The sequence below is a fragment of the Lutjanus erythropterus genome, chromosome 4, assembly GCF_056507025.1.
Source record: "Lutjanus erythropterus isolate fLutEry1 chromosome 4, fLutEry1.hap2, whole genome shotgun sequence".
NCBI lineage: Eukaryota > Metazoa > Chordata > Actinopteri > Lutjaniformes > Lutjanidae > Lutjanus > Lutjanus erythropterus.
The window spans coordinates 9,430,526-9,457,895 of NC_139320.1; the positions used below are offsets into that span (position 1 = coordinate 9,430,526).

At 38.6% G+C, this 27,370-nt stretch overlaps 2 protein-coding genes across 2 annotated transcripts in view; one reads left to right on the plus strand and one right to left on the minus strand.

Annotated features, from left to right (window-relative positions):
• Window positions 1–964: 964 nt before the first annotated feature.
• Window positions 965–7,906, minus strand: ap2s1 (adaptor related protein complex 2 subunit sigma 1). Its single transcript, XM_084716908.1, has 5 exons — window positions 7,746–7,906; window positions 6,667–6,816; window positions 6,020–6,133; window positions 3,116–3,175; window positions 965–1,281 (listed from the first exon to the last, which is right to left on the minus strand). Exons 1-5 carry the CDS (start codon window positions 7,746–7,748, stop codon window positions 1,180–1,182), a joined length of 429 nt encoding a protein of 142 aa, XP_084573034.1. The 5' UTR covers window positions 7,749–7,906; the 3' UTR covers window positions 965–1,179.
• A 5,032-nt stretch (window positions 7,907–12,938) lies between these two features.
• Window positions 12,939–27,370, plus strand: part of arhgap35a (Rho GTPase activating protein 35a) — a 94,451-nt gene continuing 80,019 nt past the window's right edge. Inside the window, exon 1 of the mRNA XM_084716909.1 lies at window positions 12,939–13,609. The gene's annotated coding sequence lies outside the window, so the exon portion shown is untranslated. The remainder of the gene's footprint in view (window positions 13,610–27,370) is intronic.

The window sequence follows — 27,370 nt, forward strand, 5'->3', positions numbered from 1 at the left end:
GATATAAAATGAGCGAACGTAACGAGTCTACTACCACATCACAGGCAAGGTCTGTCCGTACGTGGATTTATAGAACTAGCTGTGAGGCTGGTATAAGTGCTTAATGTACACAGATCATTACAGGCGGTCTCTTTTTATACATGGCGCTTGTTAGTTACAGTAGTGCCATTAAATGAATGTTGAGGTTAATGAAGGGAGGAGAGGAGGAGGGCAGGAGACTGAGATCTACATCAGTGTTTACACACTGCACAGAAATAAATGCAAAGACAATCTGGTTACTACATGAAATGACTCATTTCTTCAGCGTCCAGGCCAGGGGTGTCAAACATATGGTCTGCTGGCCAGAACCCGCCGGTCCAATCCAGCCCACTGGATGACTTTGTAAAGCGTCAAAATTGCAGATTTATAATAAAATGCATTTCATACCTGACTTTTTCCATGGAGTTCAAACTGATAAGTAGTAGTAGGACCTATACTTTGCTTATGCTCAGACTGTGTGACACAACACGGTCAAGTACAGGCTGCTATTAATGCAGGAGTCATCAGTCTTTCTCAAAAAAAGAAGAAAAGTGGGCACAGTGTGTCAGGTTATCCACAAAAATGGAGCAGTCCCTATTCTTTTTATGTGTAGTGTCATCAGACTGACTCAACATGGAAAAACTGAGACATGTTGAAATTGCACTTATTTTTCTTTCAAATTCTGGGGCTGCTCATCATCTGTTTTGTAAATGGATTCATTAACTGTATGCTTCTTTATACCAAAAGAAAGGGAAAATTTGGAGGTTTTGTTATTTATAGGTTATTATGCAGTGGTTCTACTGGTCTGGTCCACCTGAGATCAAACTGCGCTGTTTGTGGCCAATGAACTAAAGTGAGTTTGACACCCCTGCTCTAGGCGGTAGACGAGTTGTTAACATGTTGAAATGTACGGCCTTCATACATAGAAGTCCAACAGACAGACTACTATGAAAAACAGGTCAATTTTACTTCCGTATTATATATCCATATGTAAACAATACTGTGTATTTCTATTTCTAAACACCCCCCCCCCCCCGCCTCCTGAAGTTCTGAAAGGAGTGAAGTCTGCTCTGTAGAGGCAGGCAGATGATAGGGGGTCCTTTCCACTGGAACAAGGGGTAGCAGGGCAGCAGATTTGTGGGAAAGATGGCTGGCCGTTTTCTACTCGAGCGACTGGAGCATGAGAAGCTGCTTGAGGACCTTGGTCTGACTGGTCTCCCTGATCTCTCCGGCCAGGAACATCTCATCCACCACTGTGTACACCTTGGAGTGCAGACAAAGGAAGGACATTAGAGGGCAGGAAATTAGAAGATTAAGACAATTCACGACTAAAATAGACTGTAAATACCACAAACCACATGTAGCATTGTTGGAAGGAATTGAAACCAAAGTGGAATTATCTTCTTCCCTAACTATGAAAGGGTTTAAGTTTCCTGGAAAATTGTCCTATACAATAATAAGTCATCTAACTTGTGGTCATCATTATCCAACCTCACCTCTGTGTCATCAAAATGTAAAAATAACCACTGGATGACTAAATACACGGGCTAACATGACCACACATGAATGAACAGGACATGTACAGTATGACGGGATGAATCAGCCTTCCTTTCCAGACACCTGAGAGAAAACGGTGACTGAGTGTGTGAAAAAGTTTTGGCTACAGAGCAGCAGTACGTCACTGGATGGGAAGAAGAGGGAAGTCAGAGGTGTGGACTCAAGTCACATGACATAATCGTCCCCAAGCCCAAAGCTTATTATTGTTATTTACTTATTATTGTTATTTGAAAAGAGTGAATCCAGGAATTAATTAATTTCTGTTCATTTCCTGAATCATAAATGTTAACTGTATTCACTCCCAGCAAGTCAACACTTAATTTCCAGGACCCACTTTGTTTTTAATCAATCCAACAGCATCAAGTCGCAGCAGAGAACCATGAAGAACTAATGTTACACTACTGAGCGCCAGCTGGAAAAAATTATACCAAAGATAATTGTGTTCTTGTACAAAAGCTACAAGTAGTAGTCAACAAAAAAGGACAAACTGCAGCTTGAAAAACATGCAGGCCGATTACAGACAGAGACACACAACTTCCAACTTCGTTCAACAATGGAAGTTGCACAAAAATGTGAAGTTGATGCTAATATTAACATAGCTAGCAAGCTAATGCTTAGCTAACGCTGGCTTAACAGCTAAGTAGCTTTCTAAATCCATGAGGCTGAAAATCCACTGTTACATTATGACATTCATCATAGAGTTTCACACTCTAAACGTAAAGTTGACTTGAGTGCAAAGTTGTCATAAAGATTTGAGTTGTCACAACTGCACAACTCAAAAACTTTGATACAATACCAGTGTAAAAAACAACAAGCAATACCTGTTTCAATGTCACTGCAAAAGAAATCCAAGGAAAACAAAATAGTTTTTTCTTTGTTTTTCTTTGTTCAGACACACACTGCGACTCACTCACTCACTGAAATCAATTTTTTAAAATGTTCAAATCCACCAGCCACTCAACAGTAAATCATTATTTTGTGTTTCATATTTTACCATCATTTGGCTGATGACTGGTGTTAATTTCCCACCATGCTGAACACTGTTTGTTTTTACTGTGCTTCAAACCAAATTTCAGTCAGGACAATAAAGGCTGAACTGAGGTCTTGAATGAGCACCCAGTTCATTTCAATACTGTCAAATTTTATTACTGTATTGTTTTTAAAACATGATATTGAAAAATTATCAATACTTTTGACAACCTTAAGAGAACTTGGGACTTGCACTGCAGATACTTGGTCCCACCTCCGAGATAAATAATATAAAATTAGAAGTTCCTTATATTGTCCGACAATATTGGCAATATTAGCATCTCTAATTATGACAGAAGTATATCCATCCCCCCAAAAAGTAGAATAGGATGAATCATACTGAATGACTGCTCAAGTTGTGAATATTATATCAGTTGCCATGGTACTGTAATGAAAGAAATGTTTTCTCATCTGCCTTTTGTACTCCTCTGCTCCTTTTGTCTGATCAAGGTGTTGGTAAAATAATATGAAAACCTCACAAGTCTCAAAAATACTCTTACAATGTCCTTACCTTGTAGAAGTTGAACACAAGATCCAATTCACACACGTTGTGGAAATACTCATTCAGCACCTTAAAAGAAAGAAAGAAAGAATTTAAATTCAATTGGAGAGCAACCAGGAGATAACCAAATAGTCTACTTTGAGAAGACATATTGATGTATGGTAATAGTATGTCTTGATGTGGTGCATTATTGCAGAAATAAACTGACACCGTAGCAGCACCAGAATCCACTTAACAACCATGTAATAACCTGATTTCCACTACAAGGACATCCAACTGAAATATGCTAAATTAAAATTGATGGGGTTCTCCTCTCATCTGGTTTCTGCAAGAGACCATTTTAAGCAGTGATATAGTGTAATTTTCAACAGCAGAATTACCGACCACTTGTTGAGAATTTGTGAAAGTGAATATTGAAACGAGCACCTTGAAGTCCTGCTGTGAGTACAGGTAGTGACAAAAATCTGATAAAAAAAAAAAAAACATGCTCTATAATGATTTTAAATTGGTTATTTCTCCTTCAGCACATGGTCATGTGCAAACTCAAGACTGCGTTCTGTGAATTTACAGTGCACTTACATGCATTCCTTCATAGTCAAACATTACAGTAAATGACCTTCATTCCTGAGAGTTCTAGATAGAAAATGGTCTACCGTTTGCCTTAGCCAAAAACAAACAGTAGATTGTACCTTAATCTTACAATTTCAGTTCGTACTATTTGATTTATAAAACTGAATGTGATTAAAAAAAGAAAAATGCCAGTACACAGCAATTACACACACTAAGTAATGGATCAAGATGCACTTGAGTTGCCTAATGCCTCCACATAATCACCAAGATTTATAATAATTGGACAGTTATGATTCAGTCAAATAATACAATAATTAGTTAACTAATGAGTTAGGAGTTTATTAGTTTAATTATTTCATGCAGACTGCTGGTATGAATGTTTTTGAAGGCAGCATACTACGGGGAAAATCTTTCAAAAATACAGATTCTTCCTTCCTGAAATCTTTTCCCACAGTTGTCAAGTTGGTACAAATATCTTTTGCAGAAAGGAGCTGCAAAATCTTGTTACATTATCAGCTTTGTAGGAAAAAGCTGTTGTGCAAGTATGAAATTTATATCTTGGATTTATGGTGTTTGATAAACTATGCTACAGACACACCAGCATGATGATATTATGTGCCACACAGAGTATACTATGAGGCAGGTAATGATGCACTGCAGTCATGTGAAGGACAAATTATGTTGTGACAGACACAATGATCAATACAGGCTGATGTGTCCTCAGTTCCAGGTCACACAGCTCCTGATCAGAGCGCTGGAAGTCTCGTGTTTCATCAAAACCACACTATCACAGTTTTTTAACGCTGATGCTGATACCAGTTTATACTGAATGTATTTAACCTTGTGACTCAGTTCACAAAGAGATTATATAAAGAAACATCCTGGATCACCTGACTTGAATTTGTCTGTTGAAAATGTTGAAGTCGAGATAATTACAAAACCACTTTTCTCTTAATACACATGTGAAAGTAGCTGGACTAATCCACTTCACTGAGCTCTACTGCTGTTTTAAGTATGACTGTACACATTTTCTTTATTGCTACACACTGGTAAGGCTGGGTATCAGTATTCAATACATTTAAGGTATCAACTGGTATGCCACCAAAATATTCAAATGTATGATGGCGCTACATGCCTGTTTCATCTTTTGTACAGGTGTTTAACACATTTCATAATAATTTTAACACTTTCTCAATGTGTTTTCTTCCATGCAACATGATGAGAATCAAATTAAGTAAAAAGAAAAAAATCATTAATAAAAAATAACTATCAAAGGAAATACTCTATTGGTATTGGTATGACTTAACACTTTAAGGGTACTGGTATTGTATTTTTTAAAGGATACCCAGCCCTATACACTGATGAAAAGACTTCAGCCAGGTTTAATTGTGCAATATCTACTACTAAAATAGAATAAGGTTCACCCAGTATCAGATTAGTAAACAAATATTTGAAATGATGAGTAGCACAACATATAGAAATGCCTTTAGTTTGCTGTTTTTGCGTCAGTAGCACCTTATGGACCAACATGAGCACTGATGGGAGGTAACTGTGCAGAAAGAGGTCATACAGTAGTTGGCACAGGCACTTTTAGGCAACTGCAAAGTTTTTATCTGACCAAACTGTCTGCACACTATAGAAATTCTAGCTCCCAAATCTAACATTACTATATCGTTGCTACTAGCAGCATGTCTTTTTGAGCAGGCTGTTATTAGCCTTAGTTATTACTTCAGTGTCTGTGCAGTCAGGTGCTATCAGACTAAGTTTGTTATTAGAGATCAATTTTTATTTTAGTGCTGAAGGCTTGTTTCCAGCATCACTTGACCTGGCATTATCTAACCCTGATCAAAGTCAATGATGACACACCCTGGCCTGAACATAAGAATGTAAAATGAACTTGGAAACTTGCTGTAATGTGTTTTGGAATTTGTACTGACATAGACAGTCACCCTATATTGTTAAACTGTGACTCATTTTTTGTCCTTGCACCAATCTGATAATCCATGTTTCACTGATGACAATACTGCATGTGATGTTTATTGTGGCCATTTAAACACCATTGCGAAATCATACAGTTAGTGAAATACACCCTCTGGCGCAATATAATGTGCATCACCCATAAACCTAAATACTGAATAATAAACCATTTATTTCAACTAAATGTCTCCAGTCCATACTTCCCACAAGAATGCAGGTTTGAGATTAAAGGGCTACAAGACAGCGCAGGAGGGGAAATTTTGAAGGAAATCGTTAACAGACATTCCTGAAAACAATCAGACCATGAGAAGTACATCATAGTTCACTTGCTCAGTCCATATATCATGTGTTGTGTGTGTCAGTTACCTCTACAAAGTTGTGGATTCCCTCGAGGTATGCCAAGTTGTTATCCGTCACGTCCACACAAATACAGAAGTACAGACCAGCATAACGCCGGTAAATGATCTTGAAGTTTCTGAACTGTGAGAACAACACACAAAAAGCTTCTTAGCAGCTTTGTCTCTCATATTATGACAATAACAGAAGCTTTACTTGGCCTTAGGCTTCCCAGCTTTCAGGTAAAACACATCAAGTATATTTCAAGTAACTTAATAACAAAATAAATAATAATACAGATCAACAGGCCAGGATTTCTATCCTTTTGACTTTGTATTTTTTAGAATAAGACCCTATTGTTGTCCCTAGTGTTGTAATGCTCCTTTTTCTATTTGCTTTAGAAAGCTGACTTATGATTTGTTTAAGTAGCTAGTGGAAAATGCTTGTAATGTGGGTCACATATGAGTCACCCAATTATTTACTGTAAAGTAGCAAGAACAGAGATTTTTGAACACAGTGTGGTTTTAGTCATTATACTGTGGCACTTAATAGAATTTCGAAAAAAGCTTTGGTTTAGCTGAACAAAGGAACATAACTAGACATGTCACAGAACCGCCCAGGAAAAAAGAACCATCCAACCAATGCATTCACACATATAATACTGACTAATCCCATACCTCCACAAAGTTGGTGTGCTTGGCATCCCTGACAGTTACCACAGCATGTACTTCCTCAATCAACTTCTGTTTCTCATCATCGTCAAACTGCATGTACCATTTGGCCAATCGTGTCTTCCCTGCTCGGTTCTGGATGAGGATGAAGCGGATCTATGAAAGAAAATTATTCAAAATAGAGAGATTAAAATCAGATTACAACAAAAATAGTCTTCTGAAATACTTGACAAATCATAAATCAGACTATCTAATGTTTCTTTGTTTGCTATTAGCTGTAATAATATAATACTTTATAATGTTACAGTATAAGTTCTTAATATCTTCCAACATGAAAAATTATAGATCTTTTTATGGAGCAGTAGTTATCTGCCCTCATTTAACTGTAACAATAGTATTTTTCCATTCTGCATTATAAACTACAAATTTGACAAACATAAAAAGTTCCAAGAAAGTATCATTTAAAACTGCGCAAATGTCATCAAGATCAAGAATTGGCAAGTACAAATACAAATCACTGAAGGTAAGAAAATCAAAATAAATAAAAATAAATAAATAAATAAAATAAGTTGTGGACTACATCTAGTCCATCTTCTGTGTGGGGTCCAGTTTCTGCTCACCATTATGAGACCATATCTAGTATTACTATAAGTCAGTGCTGGCAAAATAAAATTATTACTCAATACCCAAAAATCCTCCCTAAACAAAGTGTAGATACGTTGACATCAGATGTAACGTTAGCTTGTTAACTACTATTAGCGTTAGCTTTAGCTAACATGAAAGCTAGCAATACTTGAACCACACCCATTTATTTTGGCAACGTGATTGTGCAAGACCTTTCACAATTCAAAATTACTGCCGTGTAATATATTTAAGCTTAGTGCTAGTTTGTGTCTGTGGTAAAACATCGTGACTTCAACATCTGTGGCTTTAGCCTGCTATGGTAAGTTAGTTGGCTAACCAGCTAACGTCCACTGACTGAATGAAGAGGTTATCCAGCTAACTCTCAGATGCTAGCAAGCTAGCGGTAATGTGCTACTACTATGAGAAGAAAATAGAACAATGTTCATCTGTGGCATATTTACCATTGTCGTCTCCTAAAAATGGACCTTGGAGGCTTCAAAATAGCTCGTTCCTGAACAATTATGCCACGATTTCACATAGATACATCAGTAATTTCTTCGACCGCTCGTCCGCTATCTTCGCCGAGCTAACAGGAAGTGAAACACTATGCCCAGTTGCGTTGCATGGTGGGAGTGTAGTTTTTACAGCCACATTTTGAATCAATGGGAATTGATACGGCACTTCAAGAACCATCGTCCCTCCCTTCGAAGAGTCTTTTTGGATCACATGAGAAGCAAAAGTGGGTCGTGTGTAGAAGGGAACCCCAGACCCGCAAAACATCTCGCGAGACTCATTAATTTACCCCAAAACACGATTTTTCTCCGACTCTAATCAAACGTTTACTGGCCATAAACCTATTCAGATTTTAACCACAGCGTGTGACGTTCTATAACGTAATTAGTTAATAACAAAGTACACGCAGCAAAACGAGTGCAAATCTCGCGATAGTTGCGCAAATCAAAGGTTATCTTTTAGTCACGACCTCAAAAGGGACATCACTTGTTTTTATGTAGCATATACATTTTGGTGTGTAGTTACTAAATACGATGATTTAAACAAATGTGAAGATAGATAAGGATGACAAACATCAGAATATTTTAATATGACACTCAATCAGACTTCTCTGTCATTAAGTTGTCTTATATGAAACACATGGAGTATTTTTAACCATACTACATGTAAAATAATATGCCCCCCCCTTTTCTTTTTTTTTTTTACATTTTTAAAAATAATATTTTAGCCACATTTTCACAATTGTGTTTGAGTGTTTGTGTGTGTGGTTAGGTGTGCCACATTTGTGACACACCTCAGAATTACTTGCACACACAAAACAGGATGAAAAAGTAGCAATATATATTTCCAGCCTCTTGAGGTTACATCATTTGTGGTTGTTTTCTGCAGAGTCAGGGCTCAGAGTTTGTTTACTGGTCTGGTTGGGCAGCCAATTCACCACAGAACATTGCCCAGACAGCTTGGACAGCTTGCCTCTCTGAGCTTGTTCTGGGCGTTTAGGGAGTCAGAGGGGGATGGGGGAACTGTGATTGTCAGGGATTGCACAACTGTGAGTGAAGGAATGTGCTTGCCCTTGGGACCCAGAAATATTTCAGCTGCAAATACAGAGAGGTTTGAGGTGGGATAGGGAAAAGAAATAAAATGAAAGGGAAAACCAACCAGTGAGTAAACAATAGAGTTTTTCTTCCATATAATATTTGCAGCTGTGTTTTGACATCGGTGTGTCCAGAAAGGGTAATAAAAGGCACAACAGATGAGATCATCTTTATGAGAATTTAAAAAAGCACAAATATGTGTCATATTATAATACAGTAGAGTAATGAACAAAAAATTTATGAGAGGGCCCAGCCCATGTTGGAAAACAGTGGTAGGATAAAGGGATGTGAAACATTGGCAGATTATTCTGCCGAAACTTTGACCCCTGCTAATCTTGCTCTGTGTGATTGGGGTCATGCAAATATTGTTGAGAACACAGTGGCTAATGTGATTGGACAGAAGCTTGTGGACTTATTCAAACGGAGAGTAGTGCACCTTGAACCCTGCCCGGCCGTGTATTTAATGGTGGGTCACATTTCAAACTGTCACAGCACACACAGCGCACTTTATAAACTCATGAAGGAGTGATAAACCTGCAATACTTACCAATTTATGCATTTGTTTTGCCCAGGCTTTTGGAGTAATGGCTTACAGATACATTTAGTAAAAATGGGGAATATTAGCAGGATTGCAATTTTAAAATATATTTTCAAATAAAGACCAATAAAATTGTGACATTATTTTGTCTTTAAATCAGAAAAAGAAATAACATCACAGTACAGTAAGATACAATAAGTTCTTCCTTTAGCTGTGAAAATGCTGTCATCATCCAAGAACTTGACATCTAATTCAAATAAGCCTTTAACATTAATGTTACAAGTAATGCTAATGTCAGATACACAGATCAACCACTAATGTTAGCGACACAGACAAAATGCTAAAATTAGCCACACTGAAATACAGGTAGCTAGCTAACCTGTCAATATCTACTACTACTGCTAGTATTGAAAAATATTTTAGGACTGTAGGCAGTGATACTGGTGGCTATGATGGTGTGGGTAAGTTCAAGGCAGTTTCCATGAACTTTGAGCATGGAGTGTGAAAATCAGACTTAAAGAACATTAAAATGTGCATAATTACATATATTAATCTAAGTATGCATTCACGCATAACAAAGGGAAAAATAGCTGGACAAACACTTACTAAACCTATAACTAGCATAAAACATTATGATAGGCTAAAAAAAATAACCATATTTGGTATTGGGGTAATCTAAAAGTAATTGAAAGTAATCAAGTTACATTAATTTATTATTGTGATACTTGGATTAGATCACTGGGTACATTTTTAACAGGTATCAGAGCACATTTTAAAAGTAACCCTCCCAACCCTGGTTTGGCTAATATTATAACAGCCTTTACCTCAAGTGTAACCCAAAAAAACAAGCTTCTGACATGTCTGAATTGTTTCCAGTGTGCAGTGCTTCAGTGTTAAATATATCTTAAAGTGTCAAATGCTGTTTCAAGATCAATAAATTGAGTTTTACAGGCTTGTGAGGTATTTGTTTTCATATCCCACACAGTTTAGATTACCAGATTGGAATTGCATGTTTGAGGAAGTTCACGGAAGGACTAACGGGGAGAGAGAGCAGAATTCCAGGAGAAAGTAAGTCCCAGTGCAAGACACTAAACATCTGTTTGAGCTGTTAGTACAGACAGTTGTCTTGTACAACATTGCAGGCATTTCTCCAAATACGTGGAAGTAATTGCATTGTCTTTCTGGGAAAAAAAGAGCTGGAATCTACTTTGGGAGCTTAAATTTTTTATCATTTAGTGGCTAAGTCATCAAAGGACAGCCAACATCTTTGCAACTCTTTTAGTGGATGACTCAGGGAATAACACATATACTGTAATTAAGACTAACCTTTGAGAGGATTGATTTCCTCAGGAAAAGTATAGATATTTTCCCTCTGTGCTGCTGGATAAGGTTAGGGGACACCTCAGTTGAATGCAGAACAAATCTATTATCCCTTACGTATAGCCACAGAATAATAAAATCTGTTAAAGGATGACAAATGTTTGACTTTGTACATGGAAACAAAGATTAGCTGTAAGAGGAAGTGGTGTGTGAGGCATGGGGGCAAGAGGGCAAATGGACCAAAATAAAGTCTATTAATTACAGTCATGATGACATGAAGACATTCCTTTTTCTATAGCTCGGAAACAGTGTCGCAACACAACAGACTGAAATAAACAAGCAAGTAAACCGAGATATTCATTAAGGAGAAGGGCAGATGCACTCACAGTACAAGAGCAAAAGTACTGATTACAAAATAAGACCCCTGTCAGATTGGTATATTGTATTGACTATATACTGACATAAGTAGCATTTTACTTTTGTAGTTGGTCATGGTGAAGCCTACCTTACACATGCTGTGTGCTTTAATCTATAAATGTGTGTCATATTTTGAGATCCCTGAAATGGACAAATTGGATAATATGTGTGTGAAAAATAAAAATGGCAGCTGATTTATCTCCTCCATCTTTACCTTTACCCTCTTCTCCTGAATGCTTTAGTACTGCATGAAACAAAAAGTCTAAAATTTGTAATGTCTGTGATGTTGATGTGATAGTGCCTGGCCTCTTTATGTTATATGTTGCACATAAAAAGAATACAAATGTAGCCCAAGTATGAAAAAAATAACAATCCATTGTATTTTGTAATAGGGAGCAACCAATATGTTTTTTCAGGGCCGATATGGATAGATATTATTAGTAATCGAGGAGACTGATCTTTGAAACAATAAACATTTGTAGTAAAAATGAAAATCTTTGTGTCAAAATTCAGAATAACAATATAAAATACTCAAGTACCTCAAAATTGTTTTCAAAGCACAATTTACTCACCTTTTGCTTTTTCCTTTTTTTTTTGTTTGTGTATATCATAGTGTGTGTTTATTACAGCTATATATTTTTTTTATTTTAGGTAATTAATTTCTCCACTAACACACCTCCAGGTCTGTATAAATGTATCTAATTAAACTACCAAAAAAAAGTAAAGACAAAAAAGTCTTGTATTTTTGCTTTATTATGTCTTTTCACTTTTTAAGATATGGAAGCTTTTTTTCTGCCAATGTGATCAAAACAAGGAGATCTTGTAGGTTATTATAATGAAAAACTTTCTAAAAATAATGACTTTGATATTTAAGTCATTATTTTGAGATTCTAAATCTCACGGTTCTGAGATTGTATCTTATGATTTGAGGGCATTTCTTATATTTTGAGATACTGAGTAATTATTTTAGATACTAACTTGTTATTTTGAGATACTGCTCCATTATATTGAGATACCAACTAATTATTTTAATCATTTTAAGAAAGCTTATCATATTTTGAGACACTAAGTCATTGTTTCGAGAAAGATTCTTTTTATTTTGAGATACTCATTTTTAGATACTATAAGTCATTCATTTGTGAAAGCTTACATTATTTTGAGATAAGTAGGCCTCAGTCATTGTTTTGAGGTATGAATTCAATATTTTGAGAGTCTTCATTATTTATATATTTATTATTATGTATTCAAACTTAATATTTTAAGATACTAGGATACAAATGAGAAAGCTGCTAATTTGTTTGAGACACTAAGAGATTATTTTGAGAGTTTTTCATGATTTTGAGGCACAAACATAATATTTTTAAAATTATATTTTAAATATTTTTTATTAAGTCATAACATTAGAATACTAACTCAACATTTTGATAAAGTTTCTCATTATTTCCAGATACTAAGTCGTTATTTTGAGAAAGTTTCTAATTATTTTAAGAGATTGTCATTATTTTAAGACACAAAATCAATATTTCATGAAAGTTTCTTGTTGGAAATGGTCCTCCATATTACAGGATGTTTAAAAATACAGTTAGTGAGTCTTTTTTTTTATGTAATAGTCATGTGTAGTGATGAGCGGCGGTAATAATATTCATAAACAGTGTGTGTGTGTGTTTTGTAATTGTGTCCATGAACCGCTGGGCGAGTCTCTCTCTCTCTCTCTCTCTCTCTCTCTCTCTCTCTCTCTCTCTCTCTCTCTCTCTCTCTCTCTCTCTCTGTGTGGATAGGAGGGGAGATGCTCGGGAGAAGGTCCGCCATTATTGGGAAGCAGAAAAAAAAAATAGACTTAAACACACCGTCACACATTTCGCCTGTAAGAGGCTCAACGTTAGAAAGGAAAACTGCGGTTTGGGACGAGCTGCTGTTCTCTAAAAGCGGCGCTTTTGTTACATGAAGACGCAGCTTCTGCTCGCGTTTCCTACCGACTCTTTTATTTTTGACACAACAAAGGAAATAATAATTGGTCAAAACAACGTGGTGGTTGAAGCAAGAAGGAAAAACACACCGAAACAGCGCTGCTTTCCAACGCCTCCCCCTTTTTCTCACTGGCAAGACGTTTCCAGCCGTGGAGAAAAGACTGGAGTTTGAACAGCATTTTTTTTTCTTTTTCCTGACGAGAATTGAGTTGTTTTTCCTCTTCTATCCTTCTGTGCTCACACAGGGAGACAAGAGATATGCATGTGAAAACTTCAGACTGATGAAAATGAGCACTTAATGTGGGAAGCACTGGACAGATTCACTGAAAAAAGCGGAAAATGATCGATGTGAGTGCTTGTAGGAAGTGTTTTTGTCTGTTTTGTTAAAAGTCTTTCACCGGCTCAGAGTCGCAGAGGAGCAGAGAGAGAAAGAAAGGAGTGGACGAGAGCTGCTGGAGAGAGAGAGGAATGCTATGGTATGTACACATATACTAGATAATCAGCTTTTACACCAAATTATGCACGAGAATGGTCAAAATGATGAGTTCAAAGACATTTTAAGGCGTTTACCTCTCCCTACATTGCAGCTTGGGTTGATTTGAAGTGCTGCGAATAACAAGAAACTGGGAGTCAACCCCAGTCCCCCTGAGGGCTGGTGTGATTTGAAGCCCTTTAGTAATAATAATAATGATTATTCTACTGATGATGCATGGCCTACAAAGAATAAAACCTGTTCTCATGTTGCTTACAGCTGAGCGTGTTTAAATGGGAAGTTTACAGAGGAGAAAAGGGGAGGTCATAAAAATGGATCTTGTCCAAACATTAAAATTGTTTGTCCAGCAACACCTGGAATGCATTGGTCTTCTTGTCAGGTCTAGAGAAACCTCCCCTTGTATGCCTTAATATAAGGACTTTCAATTGGTAGAGGGGAAATAGGATGTTTGGGTTGGACTGTCAAGCAGCTGTTTGATGCTGTGTCTGCATATTTTGCTTCTTTATTCATGTGCTGATCATCTCCTGGTTTAAAATGAACAATTAAGTAAATTCTAAATGAGGTTTTGTGTAGTTTGACGTTTCGTGTAGCTGCCTCTGCTTTGATTTGGCATGTTTCATCAGATTTAGGTCACAACATGAGAAACTTTTGTCATGAGTAATTATTTTCTCTCTTATTAAATGCCCCACTAACTTTTGCAAACATCAAAGCTGCATGCATGTACAAGGCTTCCTGGTGACACACTTAGATAATGTGTGTACGCCCTGCCGGGAGGTAACTCAACTCCTGACAGGATATACACTGAATGTCTAAGCTTTTTTCCACTAATTAAATATCTCAGGTGGGGATATTTAACTTGCCTGTCTGGATGTTGCATATCTACCCCTATGTATTTGTAAGATAAGGTGCAGATCGCCTTATTATTAGGGTGTCCCAAAGATAATAAAACCATTAATCTATTTTTGTGCCAGGACTAGTCACGGCTTGGTGTGTCACGGCTTAATCTCACTGCCACTGCAAAGTGGTCATTGCCCTGCCAGCCACTCCCTTTCTGTCAGAGTCCTTGCACTGACTTGACTTTCATTTTAAAAGTGATCTTTCTACCTGCAGCTGCAACATTGGTTCAAGATTGACTGTGAAAGACTTCTGAGAGTGAGATAAGTGGGTGAATGTCAGTGGAGGTTTGTGATATGGGCTGTGACAGAAGTGCGTAGCAGCAAGGGCTGTGGCCTGTACTGCTGTGTCACCAACACATAGAGAGGACATTCAAAAAAGCAACTTAAGTCATTTGATAATGGATACACGGTGCTAGGTTGTGGGTTTTAGTTCATCCCAAAATCAAAAATACGCGCATATACTTTCTCTGGCGTGTAGTGCTATTTATTAATATAGATAATTTTGGGAACGGTTTTGAAACCACTGTTATATAAGCCAAATATTGCTCTCTTCAAATAACCCAGTCTCAATAGGCGTAATCAATAATTTTGCCCCACAAAATGCAGGAGTTGCTGGGCTACCGCAGCCTTGATCTGTTAGTGTGTTTTTGTTATTTTGTGACTTTGGTGAATCTGTACTATCCTTTTTAAAACACCAAAGTCACACAATAACACAAACAAACTAACAGATTGAGGCCTCAGTAGACCATGAACTTGGGTCTTCTATGAGGTAAAATTATTGATTTTGCCTATGGAGTCTGGTTGGTTTGGAGAGGGTAGTACTTGGCTTATGTAACAGCAGTTTCCCATCACAAAAGAAACCCTTCTCTGCTTCCCCAAACTGGGGCCGTACCAACTGGCACCTGCTTAAGGTAATAGACTATAAGTTCCTAGTACAACTCTACATCAAATAATCTGAGCCATACCTTTAAGGACTGTCCAACACCTCAGTGACCGAAGGGCTCAAAACAAGTTGAAAAGATTAATGAAGAATGAAAGAAAGATTCTAATGCAGGAAGAAAAAGGTTCTGTTCCAGATTCTAGAAAGAAAATAGGAACATAGTTCATGAAACTGGTAAAAACAGGTCTGTTGATTATCTTGAGTATCTGGATCATGATTTTTGGAAAGAGACGTCTCTACAGTCGATATCCCCAATACTCTGCACACCAAAACAGTCTGGATGAATAAACAGCACTACAGGCCAGAGGAAACATTATGAATTTTTGATCTTGAGGTGAACTGTTCCTTTAAGCAAATCAGTTGACTCATAACCCTGCGTTTGTTGGTGGTGCTTTGACTGAGATTCTGTCTCTTTGATCTCAATCAACCTTATTGGAAAGGCCATGCCATGGAAGTACACACACACACACACACACACACACGGTTTCCTTGGTAAGACAGTCTCTTTGCTCTCAGGTAAATGCATTAGCAGCTGTCAGCACTTCTGTTCTCTGCCTGATTGGGCCCTTTGCAGTGCAGTCACACCTCTCCAGGAAGCCTCTTCTCCCCCTAATAGCCGTGCCATTTGCCCAGGCAGCAGGTTAGCTACCAGCATACCCACTCACCCCTGTCTGCCTGTCTGTCTGTGCCTCTGGGCTGCAGATCGTGTTGTGAGTCCCTGGGCTAGAACATGTTCCTGGGATTAGAGGAGGGCAGGCTTTGTTCGTCAGGATGTAGGCCAGAGATGCGGATACATCCTTTTGATGAGGGCACTGGAAGAGAGATTCTGCCCCGCGTTCTGTGGGCAGATAAACAGGGTTTGGCATGTTTTCCACAGAAATAGTAGCTGTGGTTACATGGACAATAACCGGTTGAAATAATTCTGATTAGAGATTTCAACTTACTTGTTTACATGGACACAAAAAAGTGATTTGAGGAGATGAGTTTTGACATGCCCCAATGCATTTAATTGGAAAATAACATTTTTGACATGGGCAAAGTGTTTCCACCTGCTGTGAAGCGTCTAATCTTCTGGAAACATAACAGAAGAAGAGGTGCTTCCGCCTCTTAAAACAAACTTTTCCAACGTTTTTGATTTGGTCAGTGTTCTGTGGATTGTGTCTTTGTTCATCTTTTCAAACACTTGTTTGAACAACTAATTTTGAGCCTCAATGGCTGAAAGGTTTGCAACAAGACCTTCTACAGTGCTTAAAGGGATAGTTCGTATTATCAGATATAGTGTTATATGATTTACTTATCAATATATTCCAAATATTTTCACACCTTTACTTTGCAGTCAGACTGACTTTTCTGATGGGAAACCGCTGCTATATAAGTCAGATATCACTCTCTCCAAACCAACCAGATTCCACGGGCAAAATCAGTAATTTTACCTTGTGGAACATGGGAATTGCTGGTCTACTGCTGCCTTGACTCCTTAGTTTATTTGTATGACTTTAGTGTTCTAAAAGGTTAGTTTGGATTAACAGAAATCACACAATAACACAAACAAACCAACAGATCAAGGCAGTGGTGGACCAGCAAATCCTGTGGTCTGTAAAGTTGCCGATTTCGCCTGTGGAGTCTGGTTGGTTTGGAGAGAGTGATATTTGGCTTTTATAACGGCAGCTGCCTGTCAGGAAAGGCTGCCTGACAGCAACGTAAAACGGTGAAAATATTCTGAATAAAACGCACATTTCAACTAATATAAAACATTTTTAGGTGGACATTTTTTCAAGTGGCTAAAATACATTTCGTTGCTGACTCTGTCCGTAACAGTACATTGCCTAGCATCCATGCTGGTGGTCCTCTCTGCTTCTAATAGTATAATGTTAGGTGCTAATATTTTTTTATTGAATGGATTACCAAAGGTTTACACCATCTCAACGCAATTGAAAAATCCTTCTGACCGGGCTGGATCCGCCTGGACCAGGCCAGTCTCCTCTGATTGAAGTGGTTGTGATTGGGCTATTATTCTAATCATTTGTGGAAAATCAGGGTCCATGTAAACACACCTAGTGTGGACGGGATATCTACTCCTCATATTGAGTCTAATTATAATAGTCCTCACTTGACTTTTAGGTAATCAAATGGGAAAGGTAATTGGAAAGTACTTGAGCCTTTTAGTGTGAAACATGCCTTAAATCAGTGAGCCCAGCTGTGGGCCGGTTATTTAAATCAGGAATGATGTGTTTCTGTAATACTACTCTATTTGAAAACCTGCCCCGTACCATATTATTTCCATGTCAAGATAGGCTTTTATTTCCAGAATCCACTGTGCCGCTGAATGAAACGATGGCCTCTCACCTGCTCATTTGCAGATTTCACAGCTAGCATACCTGTCAATGTGGGGCGACTCCGTATGCCGAGGATGGAAAATTCCCCCCTGCTCCTCTCTGAAAATGTGCCGTTCGCTAAATCTCTTCCTCTCTCTTGTATTACAGGAGAGGTTTGCTTGTGAGTCAGTGTAAGCCTGTGTTTGATGGAGAAAGGAGCTAATTATAGCGGGCAGCTTTGGAGTTTGGTGGACCAGATTACAGTCACTCTCCTCTCAATGGCTGCCTTGTTCTAGTGGCCGATTATTAGGCAGAGAGAAGTGCATTCTGGGATGATTGTATCTGAATTTCCATTAGAAAGTGTGCCTGCCTCAGTTGAACTGAGGTTCCCTTCTCTCCCCACTGTTTCAGCTCCCTTGCTCATTACAGATTTTGCAGATGGGGACAGCTTGATATAAAGGCCTCTGTAGTGTGCCCCTGCTCTGTTTTAGAGCCAGTTTCACTCTGTATGCTGAATGGACGAATTATGCATGAGGGAACTGACCCCAAAATCAGCAAGGGTGGTTGTGCCTAGTTTTTAAGTAGAGCCTGACAGATACTGGACTTTTGGGAGCAGTACTGATGTAAGGAAGTTAAAAAAATAAATAAATACAATATTAATATATTGCAGGGTTCAGCATAAACAGGGGTCAAAAATCTACTTACCCAAAGTTAATTTTTACTTGTCACCAGGACAAAATGCATTATTTATTTTAGCAGTTATCAAAAAGCAAAAAAATTCATGTTAATGTAGGGATGCAGTGCCTTTAAAATGTCAGTCCAGTCAAAGGTGATGTCTTTAAATGTCTTTTCTGTCAGTCTAAAAGCCAAAGAGGCTAAAATAAGCATGTTCTGCCATTATTTGCATGAAAAATAGCTTTCACAATTAATTGATAATCAAAACAGTTTAATAGTTTAATTCTGTAGTCAGTTTAGCAATTTCTTTTAATAATTTGAAGCAACCATGAATAAAAAACGCAAATATAGCAAAATATAGGTCAGTAATAAATCTGCATTTTGAAAAAAAAGATCAGAAATATACAACATGCTGCCCATAAAGTAAATCAATAAAAACAATCTGTCTTATTCTGTCAAAAAAAAAAAAAAAGAAGAAAAAAAAAAGTTTTCATATAGGTGCATAATGGACAACATATATGCTGATGCCAGTAGAGACCAATATATTGGTTGGGCTCTACAGAAGACATTACAGAACTGATTTTACAGGCTGTGCATTCTTCCCCACGACTAGTAAATTGACTTTTACTCGTAAAATTGCTGGACTACCCCTTTAAAAATGAATTATGGTCACACTTAATGGGCATACAAATTATGGCATGCAAAATTCAAACTTGAAATGTATTATTCAAGGGAGGATAAGGCAAATTTATTAATATAGCACAGTTCATACACAAAGGCAACCCAAAGTGCTTTACAGAGTACACAGGCACACCTTCAAAACAAATGATAAAAAACAATAAAAGCAAGCTAGAAGAAACTGAATAAAAACAATAAAGCAAAGAGGCAAAGGGACATGGAATAAAAAATGCAACAATGAAAGGCACACCAGTTAAAGGCAATAAAGTAAGTTAGAATAAGTTTGATTTAAAGAAATTAAGATTAAAAGCATTAGAATTAAAAGCAGCTGTATGCAGGCAAGTCCTCAGCTTGCGTTTGTAAGTAGTAATTTCAACTGAAATGTGTTTTCATTTTCTAGCTAAATTAAAAAAGACAAGATATATTGGTAGGGCTCTATTTTTAAGGAACAATATTATTTAAAATATCACCAGTATCCCCACACAATAGACAGATAGATAGTCAGTTAATCCCTGGAGGGAAGGTACATTAAAAAACAAAATACATAGTGGTCCAAATACAGCTGAAATACACAGCTAGCAAAGAGCCTTTTCTAACTAATGGTTCACACTAGAACTTAGGAAAAAATTTTAAATGAAATCAATTGGTAATAAAGATTACATTTGCTCTTTATTCCAAGCCCACGTTATTATGGTATTGCTTTTCCAATACAAATGCAATATTAATGGACCAGCATGGATAATGCTAGTGGAAAGTAAGGGATTTAGATATGATTAATGGTTTGAATGGTGGCTCTGTAGGGCTCTGCTGAGATAGTTTGAACCGGTGTTAATATTTCTTTACTAAAAAATCGTCAGTGACACTGTTTGGAAGCACGGTGGCCATGGCGATGGAGGTCCAGGATGTAAGCCACAGAGGAATGGTGACCTCTGGACGTGAACGGCCCTGCTCTGCTAGTTCAGATACAATTACACAACAGAGGGGACAGGGGTAATGGGGCTATGGTAATTTGAAAGAGCCGTAGAGAGGGAACATGAGGGGAGAAGTGCAGTGAGAGAGTGACCCAACAAAGTTGGTAGTCAGTTGGAGGAAGAAAAAAAAGAAAAGCTACAAGAATGGGAGTGAGTGTAAAAGCAAAGCGCAAGCAAACTGCTGCCAGTTTGTGCTTCAGGCTGTGTTCCTGGTATGTGCCCTTTCAGCTTTGTGCTCAGGGATCAACCAATCAATGACAGCCATAAGTAACCCTGCTGCTTGGCTATTGGCCACGGCTGAATTCCATGACTCAGCATGTCCGCAGATAAGATGTTATGATTGAGTCACTGCCAATGAAATGAGGCCACTGCCCCGAGTTCAATAGGTCGGTTTCTGCTGCTCACAGAAAGTTTGCACCACCTACATGCACCGTGCCAACACAGGTTTTAATGTTCTACTAAGTTTTGTGGATTGGACTGAGGTTTGTCGTGCATAAATACATACTCCATTACATTATCATGTTAAGCTTTTAATGGCCTTTGATTATTTTTGGGTGAGTCAGTGTTTACGCTGACTGTACAAGGCTGTAGACACTGGCAACCTCTCGCCCTCTGAAACAAAGACGGACTGCCCTGAAATCCACCTACACACACATTAAAGGATAACGTTGAGCATGTTTGCAGTCTGTGGACACACTCACACATTTCCCACACCAACCCGACACTCACAGTAGTTTTCATTTTTGTCTTAACCTGTCGTGCTGACCTGCCCTCTTCTCCAGACTTCATTGCCTAAATTGGGCTGGAGTCAGGAGGAGAAGTCCCTGTGTGTCATTGTTTGACTTTCTCTCTGGAGATTCTCTCTCATGGCGCCCCTGAATTTCCTGTAGGAAGTCCACCTACGAGGGCTGGTTGTGAATGTGGAGGGGGGAAATGGGAGGCCAGGAGAAGTGGATAGGGTGGAGGAGAAGAGGAGGGTGGAGGGTCAAAGGTGAGGGGAAGATTCAGAGGAGAGCAACAGTTGAGCCTTTTTTACTCTTCTATTATTCAGAATAATATCCAGAAAAATGTTAGCACCTTGATGAGAATAAACTAGCCAATGCTGCTGGAAACATTTTTTTGGCAAATGATAGTTTGTTATGTTCATTCATAGTCCCATGTACATATTTTTGCAGATTATTTGTAATAATTATTAGGTTGTAACTCTTGTTGTTGTCCATGTAGAGTGACCCAGCAATAAAGTAAAGCAAAATTTAAGTAGTTTTAGTGAATGTACCGGTGCAGCACATAGTCTGGGACAAATCTTATTTGCAAGATAAAACTTCAGATAATTTCAGCATAATTGTATAGCAGCATGAGTCTTCACTGGGATGTTATGGTGTGTTCACGATGATGTCAGAAGTTGGAATTTCCCAGTTGAAATTTCCAGTTTATGACCTCAAACCATTCCAGGAGCACAATGCCCAAAGTAAACAAAAACTGACTGACCCTGACAATTTTAGGAGTATTTTTTCTGGATTCTGGATATCTGGATTTGTTTATGAGTAGGAACTTTGACTTTCAGTGGCACTCAATTGTACTTTTTTCTAGAAGGAGGTAGGATATTTTTGAGTTCCGAGTTGTCTGTAATGCAGCATCAGTCTGAGCCAACCGATCACCCAGATGCTGCAACAAGTGCAACAACACTTCTCTTTGTAGCATCCATGTTGTTTCCACATTACGACTTACAAGCTCATGAATACACCCAGGTCGGACGAAAAAATTAATGTCATTATTGGCTTTTTTTTAAACTTCATCCTCATGTTCAATGATATTGCTTTCTTTCACCTCTTCGGATGGGCAAGTTGGTCACAAATTAGACTTTATTGCGAGTATGTTCAAAGAAAATATAATTGGAGTTCATCAGAACAAGGGGACAGTGTGTCATAGATGCGAAGCAATTAACATTCTTGCATATTGAAAGTGGTATGACAGTAAAAAAAAAAAAAAAAAAACCCAATGTGACTCGTTACTTTCCCCTGGCCAAGCAGGCAGTTAATCATTGTTGAGCCCTGCAATCCTCTAAAATCCAGTATCTGTTTGGCTATTTCATAAAACAGCTGTTTAAGCCCTGCTCAGTGATTGCTTTGTCCTTCTGATTGCTTGAGACGGTGCACCTTTGGTTCCCTGTTGCAGTGGATGCTTGGACCTGGTTATACCTGCTGGCATGTCTAGTATTCCTCTCATAATCAGAATAATAGCTGGATCAGATTAAACAAGCCAGCTGTGTTTGAAACACTTCCTTTATGCAGGTGATAGTCTGTCATGTAAATGATCTTTCCAGTTACTTTCTACTTTCATAATGTCTATACACACACTTCCCATTGTAAATGGCAGGTACGGAGGGTGGCACACCTTCTTCCGCTTAATAGCTGCAGAAGTAGTTCTGTATATTCTGATCCAACTTGTTGGTTCAGTAGGAGGCTCAGGAATCGAGCAATAATGGTACTAAGCACTCAATGCATGTCTAGTACATTGCGTATGATAGAGAATTTCTTTCTTATTACCTACTGTGGAACATGTCAACAGGACACCTTGTGCAGACATTTTATTTATACTTCCACAGGCATCATCAGTCAGATTAATTTCATTCTGAAAAAGGGGAAAAACAGCTTCTATAACAGCAACTGAGAGACGTTGAGTTTGGGGTGTTTATCTGTGAAGACTGGCTTTAATACGCTCGTGTCAGGTATAATATCACAACTTAGAAAAAATGAAAACTAGCATCTTCTTCACTTCAGCTCCTCTTCTCTGCTCAAACTGTTCTGTTAGCATTGTTATTGAAATTAATAGGTTTTGTGTCTAACTACAGCTGTTCGCATTTTAATTTAATTTTTACACATTAGCCGTATAATAAGATTTGGTGTAGGTATGTGCACGTTATTGCTCATGGTTAATGCATATTGGCAGTCCTGGAACATGATGTTTAGTTTGTGTTGTCCATCTATCAATGTGTCTCTTACATGCTGTTTCTGCCTGGTGTTCTGACAACTTTATTGGAAATGTCTTGGTACACCTGCAGCACTCAGACAGAGACGAGGGAGGTGGAGAGTGGGAGGCAGAGAGGTTTTCTACTTCTAACGTATTCTAATTAAAGTTGGCAGGTTTAATCACAGACTGATAAGCAACAGTGAGGAAAGACAAGGATGGAAGTAGAGAGGAGAGAGAAGGGAAGAGGGCCTGCACATCCAAACAGAGGCCTTTGAAAGTACCTCACTTGACCCCAAGTCTTTCCCAAACTCCTCTTCCATTGATCGCTTTTATTTCCCCTCTGCTTCTTTTCTCTCTTTGTCTTTTACACATTTTCATCGAATATTTCTCTTTCTGTTTATTTCTGTTCCCATGGCTCCCACCATCCTTTAGTTTTACTGCCCTTGGAGCGCAGTGCGATGTTATTGTCAGCTGTGGTTAAGGACACAGGAAGGGCATCACCTTGTCACTAGACGTTTGTCTCAGATGCCACTTCAGGGGGATCTGGCCACTGCTGTGGTGGCCTTTGGCATCTCCCCAGTGAACATGTGCAGACGCTGTCTCTCTCCTGCACATACAAGGACACACACAACCCTTGTATTTTGACAGGGGACATTTTTTTGCAATGTTGTGATTAGGTATTCCTAACTTGGAGCTTGCCCCGGGCATTTTAACATTTGCAAATCATTACTCGGCTGTTATTGTTTAGTATTCATGTTGATGCAGCTCAACTTTGAAACTCTGGAAATAGGCAACTGTTGTTTTTGGTCATAGGGACACCTAAATGGTCTGAAAAATGTCTGTATGAGGGCTGTAATGGTATGGATTTTTTTTCTTACCAGGGTGATAAAGCAATGTATTCCTGCAGGATGGTGGTTTAATGTGACTGCCTTAATAGTTATGTTTTATTGGACTTTATTGAAGGATTCTGTTAAAGGAATAGTGTAGCTCCTTGTCTGTTGTTTCCCAACAGCTGAAGCATTGAAGGAATTCAGCTGCAAAGTAAGCTTAGGCTAAAGGCTAACACTAAGCTAATGCTAACGCTAGTATTGTAACTCCACAACTTTAGCTCCTGTGTGATCTGTCCATTTTCAGAAACTTTGTAATCCAGCCTTGAACTGCTGTGTCTTTTTGGAGACCTGGTAAAATAAATCCATGATGATGAATCCAGCACCAAATCTCTTCTGTAGTTATTAATCCATCTTTCTGTGTTGAAAACAGCTGTTGTTCAAGGGTTAACAATAAGGATTGCCTGGGGTAGTACAATGCCATGTCGGACTAGTAAATCTAGCTTACCCCACTGGGCAAGTGGTAAGAAATAACAAAAATATGAAACCGTTTTACTTACTGATTAATCATTAATGAGATTTTTCATGTAAAAGCAGAAAATGCTCCTCTCAGTCACTCAATATGGAGATTTCCTGCTTTTCTCTGTTAATGATATTAAACTGAAGCTCTAAAATAAAATTTTCAGTGATGATGACAATGACCTCAACCCTGCAGTATCACATGACCATGGTATTGCAGTAACACAGTTATCATCACATCCTTAGTCTGTATACTACTCTATACAGACATGCACACACTGTGACTAACAGTGGCTGACCCCTCCTCACCCTCATAACATAACTGTCAGAGTGGTTCTGGCCGTTAGGCAGCTGTGTGACAGTGGACATCATATCCTCTTTAAGGTGAGAAGATAAGGTGGCTCTTCATAGCCATTTGTTATCACAGGCTGGCGAGCCCCCGACACCTCCGCATCCCTTATCTGGCCCGGTCCCAGTTTCCCAGCCCAGGCTGGGGCTCATGCAGGCCCAGGGCTGATGAGTAAGCACTGCTCAGCCTGTGGATGGCCGAGCCTGCCGTTATCGATCGCAGCGCCACCGCCTGTCATCCAGCCACCACTTAGCTAATGATGCCCATGCTATTGTCTCACGGCTGGGAAAACGGCCATAAAACGGAGAGCGGCGGCTACTAACGGCGGCGTCGGAGGGAAAGATGGATCTTACCGATAGACAAGGCACACCCAAAGCAGTCCGAGCCAACTGGTGCTGTGTTCTGCTATCTTTAGGATGGTAGCACTGTCATTCTTATTATTACTGCCTGCAGTCTCTCTGTCGCCACCCCTCCCTTTTCTTTCTGCTGTTGGCTGTCTTTATTGTGGTGCTGGTTGGTCCATCTGTATGAAAGAAAGACAGACCACGATTTCCAACAGGCTGCCAGTCTCAGTGTTGGCCTGGTTTTGACCTTGTTACTCTGATTGTTACTCTTGTTGGGCAAACAACACATTTATTTGTGCAAAATAAATAGTCTTAGCGATGAATCACCTGAAATCTAGAGGCAATCAGAAAAGGATGCTCTGACTGTGAAGATATACATCCACTTGTGCCATTTTAGGGGATGTGAATGGATTTAGCTCTGAGTTGGTTTTTCATGGGAGTGACATGGGTCATTTCTCTTCTCAGTGCCATAATTTCCCAGGATGCAGTAGGGGCCCCAAGGTCCATAGCTCTTATGTCAGAGTTCATTTCCTGTTGCAGTGCTGCAGCAGCTCCTGAAGATCCACCATTTTGTAACATTCCTGATGAGGACTGGAGAAATGTGTCTCTCTTCACCAACCATGTGAGAAATGCATTTCATAGTTTGTAATTATTTTTGAGCAGCTGACCCCCAAATCCAAAATACATATTTTCCTTCTGGCCTGTTGTGCTATTTATCAATGTAGATTGTTTTAGTGTGAGTTGCTTAGTTTTCATGATGTCGGCCACAGAGATGTCTGCCATCTCTCGAATATATTAGAACTAGATGGCACTCAGCTTATGGTGCTTGAAGCGCCAAAAAAATATTACATAAAAAAAAATCCGACTCAGTAGCAATGTCTGTTTCCCGAAAGCATACCCCAGTTACTCAAGATAATCCACAGACCTTTCTTTGAGCAGGTTAATGCAGGAATTACTTTTTTTCAACTTCTATTTTAGGTGAACTGCCCCTTTTAATTTGTGAATTTATATAAAAATCTATCTGTAAAAGACTGTGATTTCATCAAAAGCTCCAGATCTGCGAATAAGTTTTTTTTTTCCAGTAGATTGCATCGAAGCAAGAAAGTAGTTCTTACATGAAACTTTTTCTGGAAAGAGATATTACTGTTGAATTTTTCAAAATGTATGTTTTGGTGCTTTGAGCACCACAAGCTGAGTGACATTTAGTGCCATTATGTTTGAGAGAAGGCAGACGTCTCTACGGCTGATATCTCCAAAAAACAACCTAGATGGATTAATAGCACTGTGGGAAGAATATGTATTTTGAATTTTGAGGTGAACGGACCTTTAACGAGTGTTGTACACAACAAAGAAAGTTCCAGATAATTCAGCCTTGAAAACTCAGCTTCACAGTGAATAAAGTGTTAGTGTAGTTGAGGTCACACTGCCTATAATATACTAGAAGTGTGAAATCACTAAATGAAAACTCAATAGTTTTTGCTGATGTTTCTATTTCTAATAATACTTACAACACATGATTGTTGGTTGTACATTGCCTGAAACCACAAACCTGAGCCCTGCCTCTTCTTCCTTTGTTGCTCTGCTGCTGACTCTCATGTACTGTATGTCCTAAGTAGAGAAGATAAAAGTAAGGGAAACATGGGTGAAGAATGTAAACATTTCTCAGAGTTGTTTTTGGTTTGAGGGTTGTTCGGAGAGAGAGAGAGGACAGGACAGCCTCACCACACCACGGCTCGCATTAGTCACAGTCGTCGGAGAGCAGAGAATGCAGACCTTTTTGCCCAATGAGGGAAAAGGTCGTTGGGAATGCAGTTTGTCAGGTCAGGACGAGCTGGGCCTGTTGTGGCTTTAATCCATGTGACTGCCAGAAAGAAAATGAGGTGGGGAGAGGTGAAGCTCAACGGGACGTGATTATCAAGACACTGGCAGACCGTTAGCGTGTTTGCTGTTGATGTATTTACTCTTTGTCATCATAATTTGTATTTCAGTTACAGTTTCAGTGCAGTCTTACCTCCACTGTAGTGTCGGATTTGGCATCGCTTGTGGGTGTAGTGAGGAGCACTATATTGCAAAGAGAGGAGGCACCAATTCCATATGTACATTTGGATTAACATTTGAATTTTGTCATTTATATAGGTGAATGTGATCTTTAAAAATTAAGTGTCAAATGCCTTATTTATCTTTTTAAATAGTGAGGAAGTGATTCACATCCTTTAAAGTGGTACTCAAGTTTATTTGGTATTTCATTTCCATTAAGTTT

Coding starts and splice junctions, on each gene's coding strand:
- ap2s1 (XM_084716908.1), bottom strand. Junction 6,134..6,666: donor AGCACACCAACTTTGTGGAG/GTATGGGATTAG, acceptor TTGTTCTCACAG/TTCAGAAACTTCAAGATCAT. Junction 3,176..6,019: donor GAATCCACAACTTTGTAGAG/GTAACTGACACA, acceptor CTTTCTTTTAAG/GTGCTGAATGAGTATTTCCA.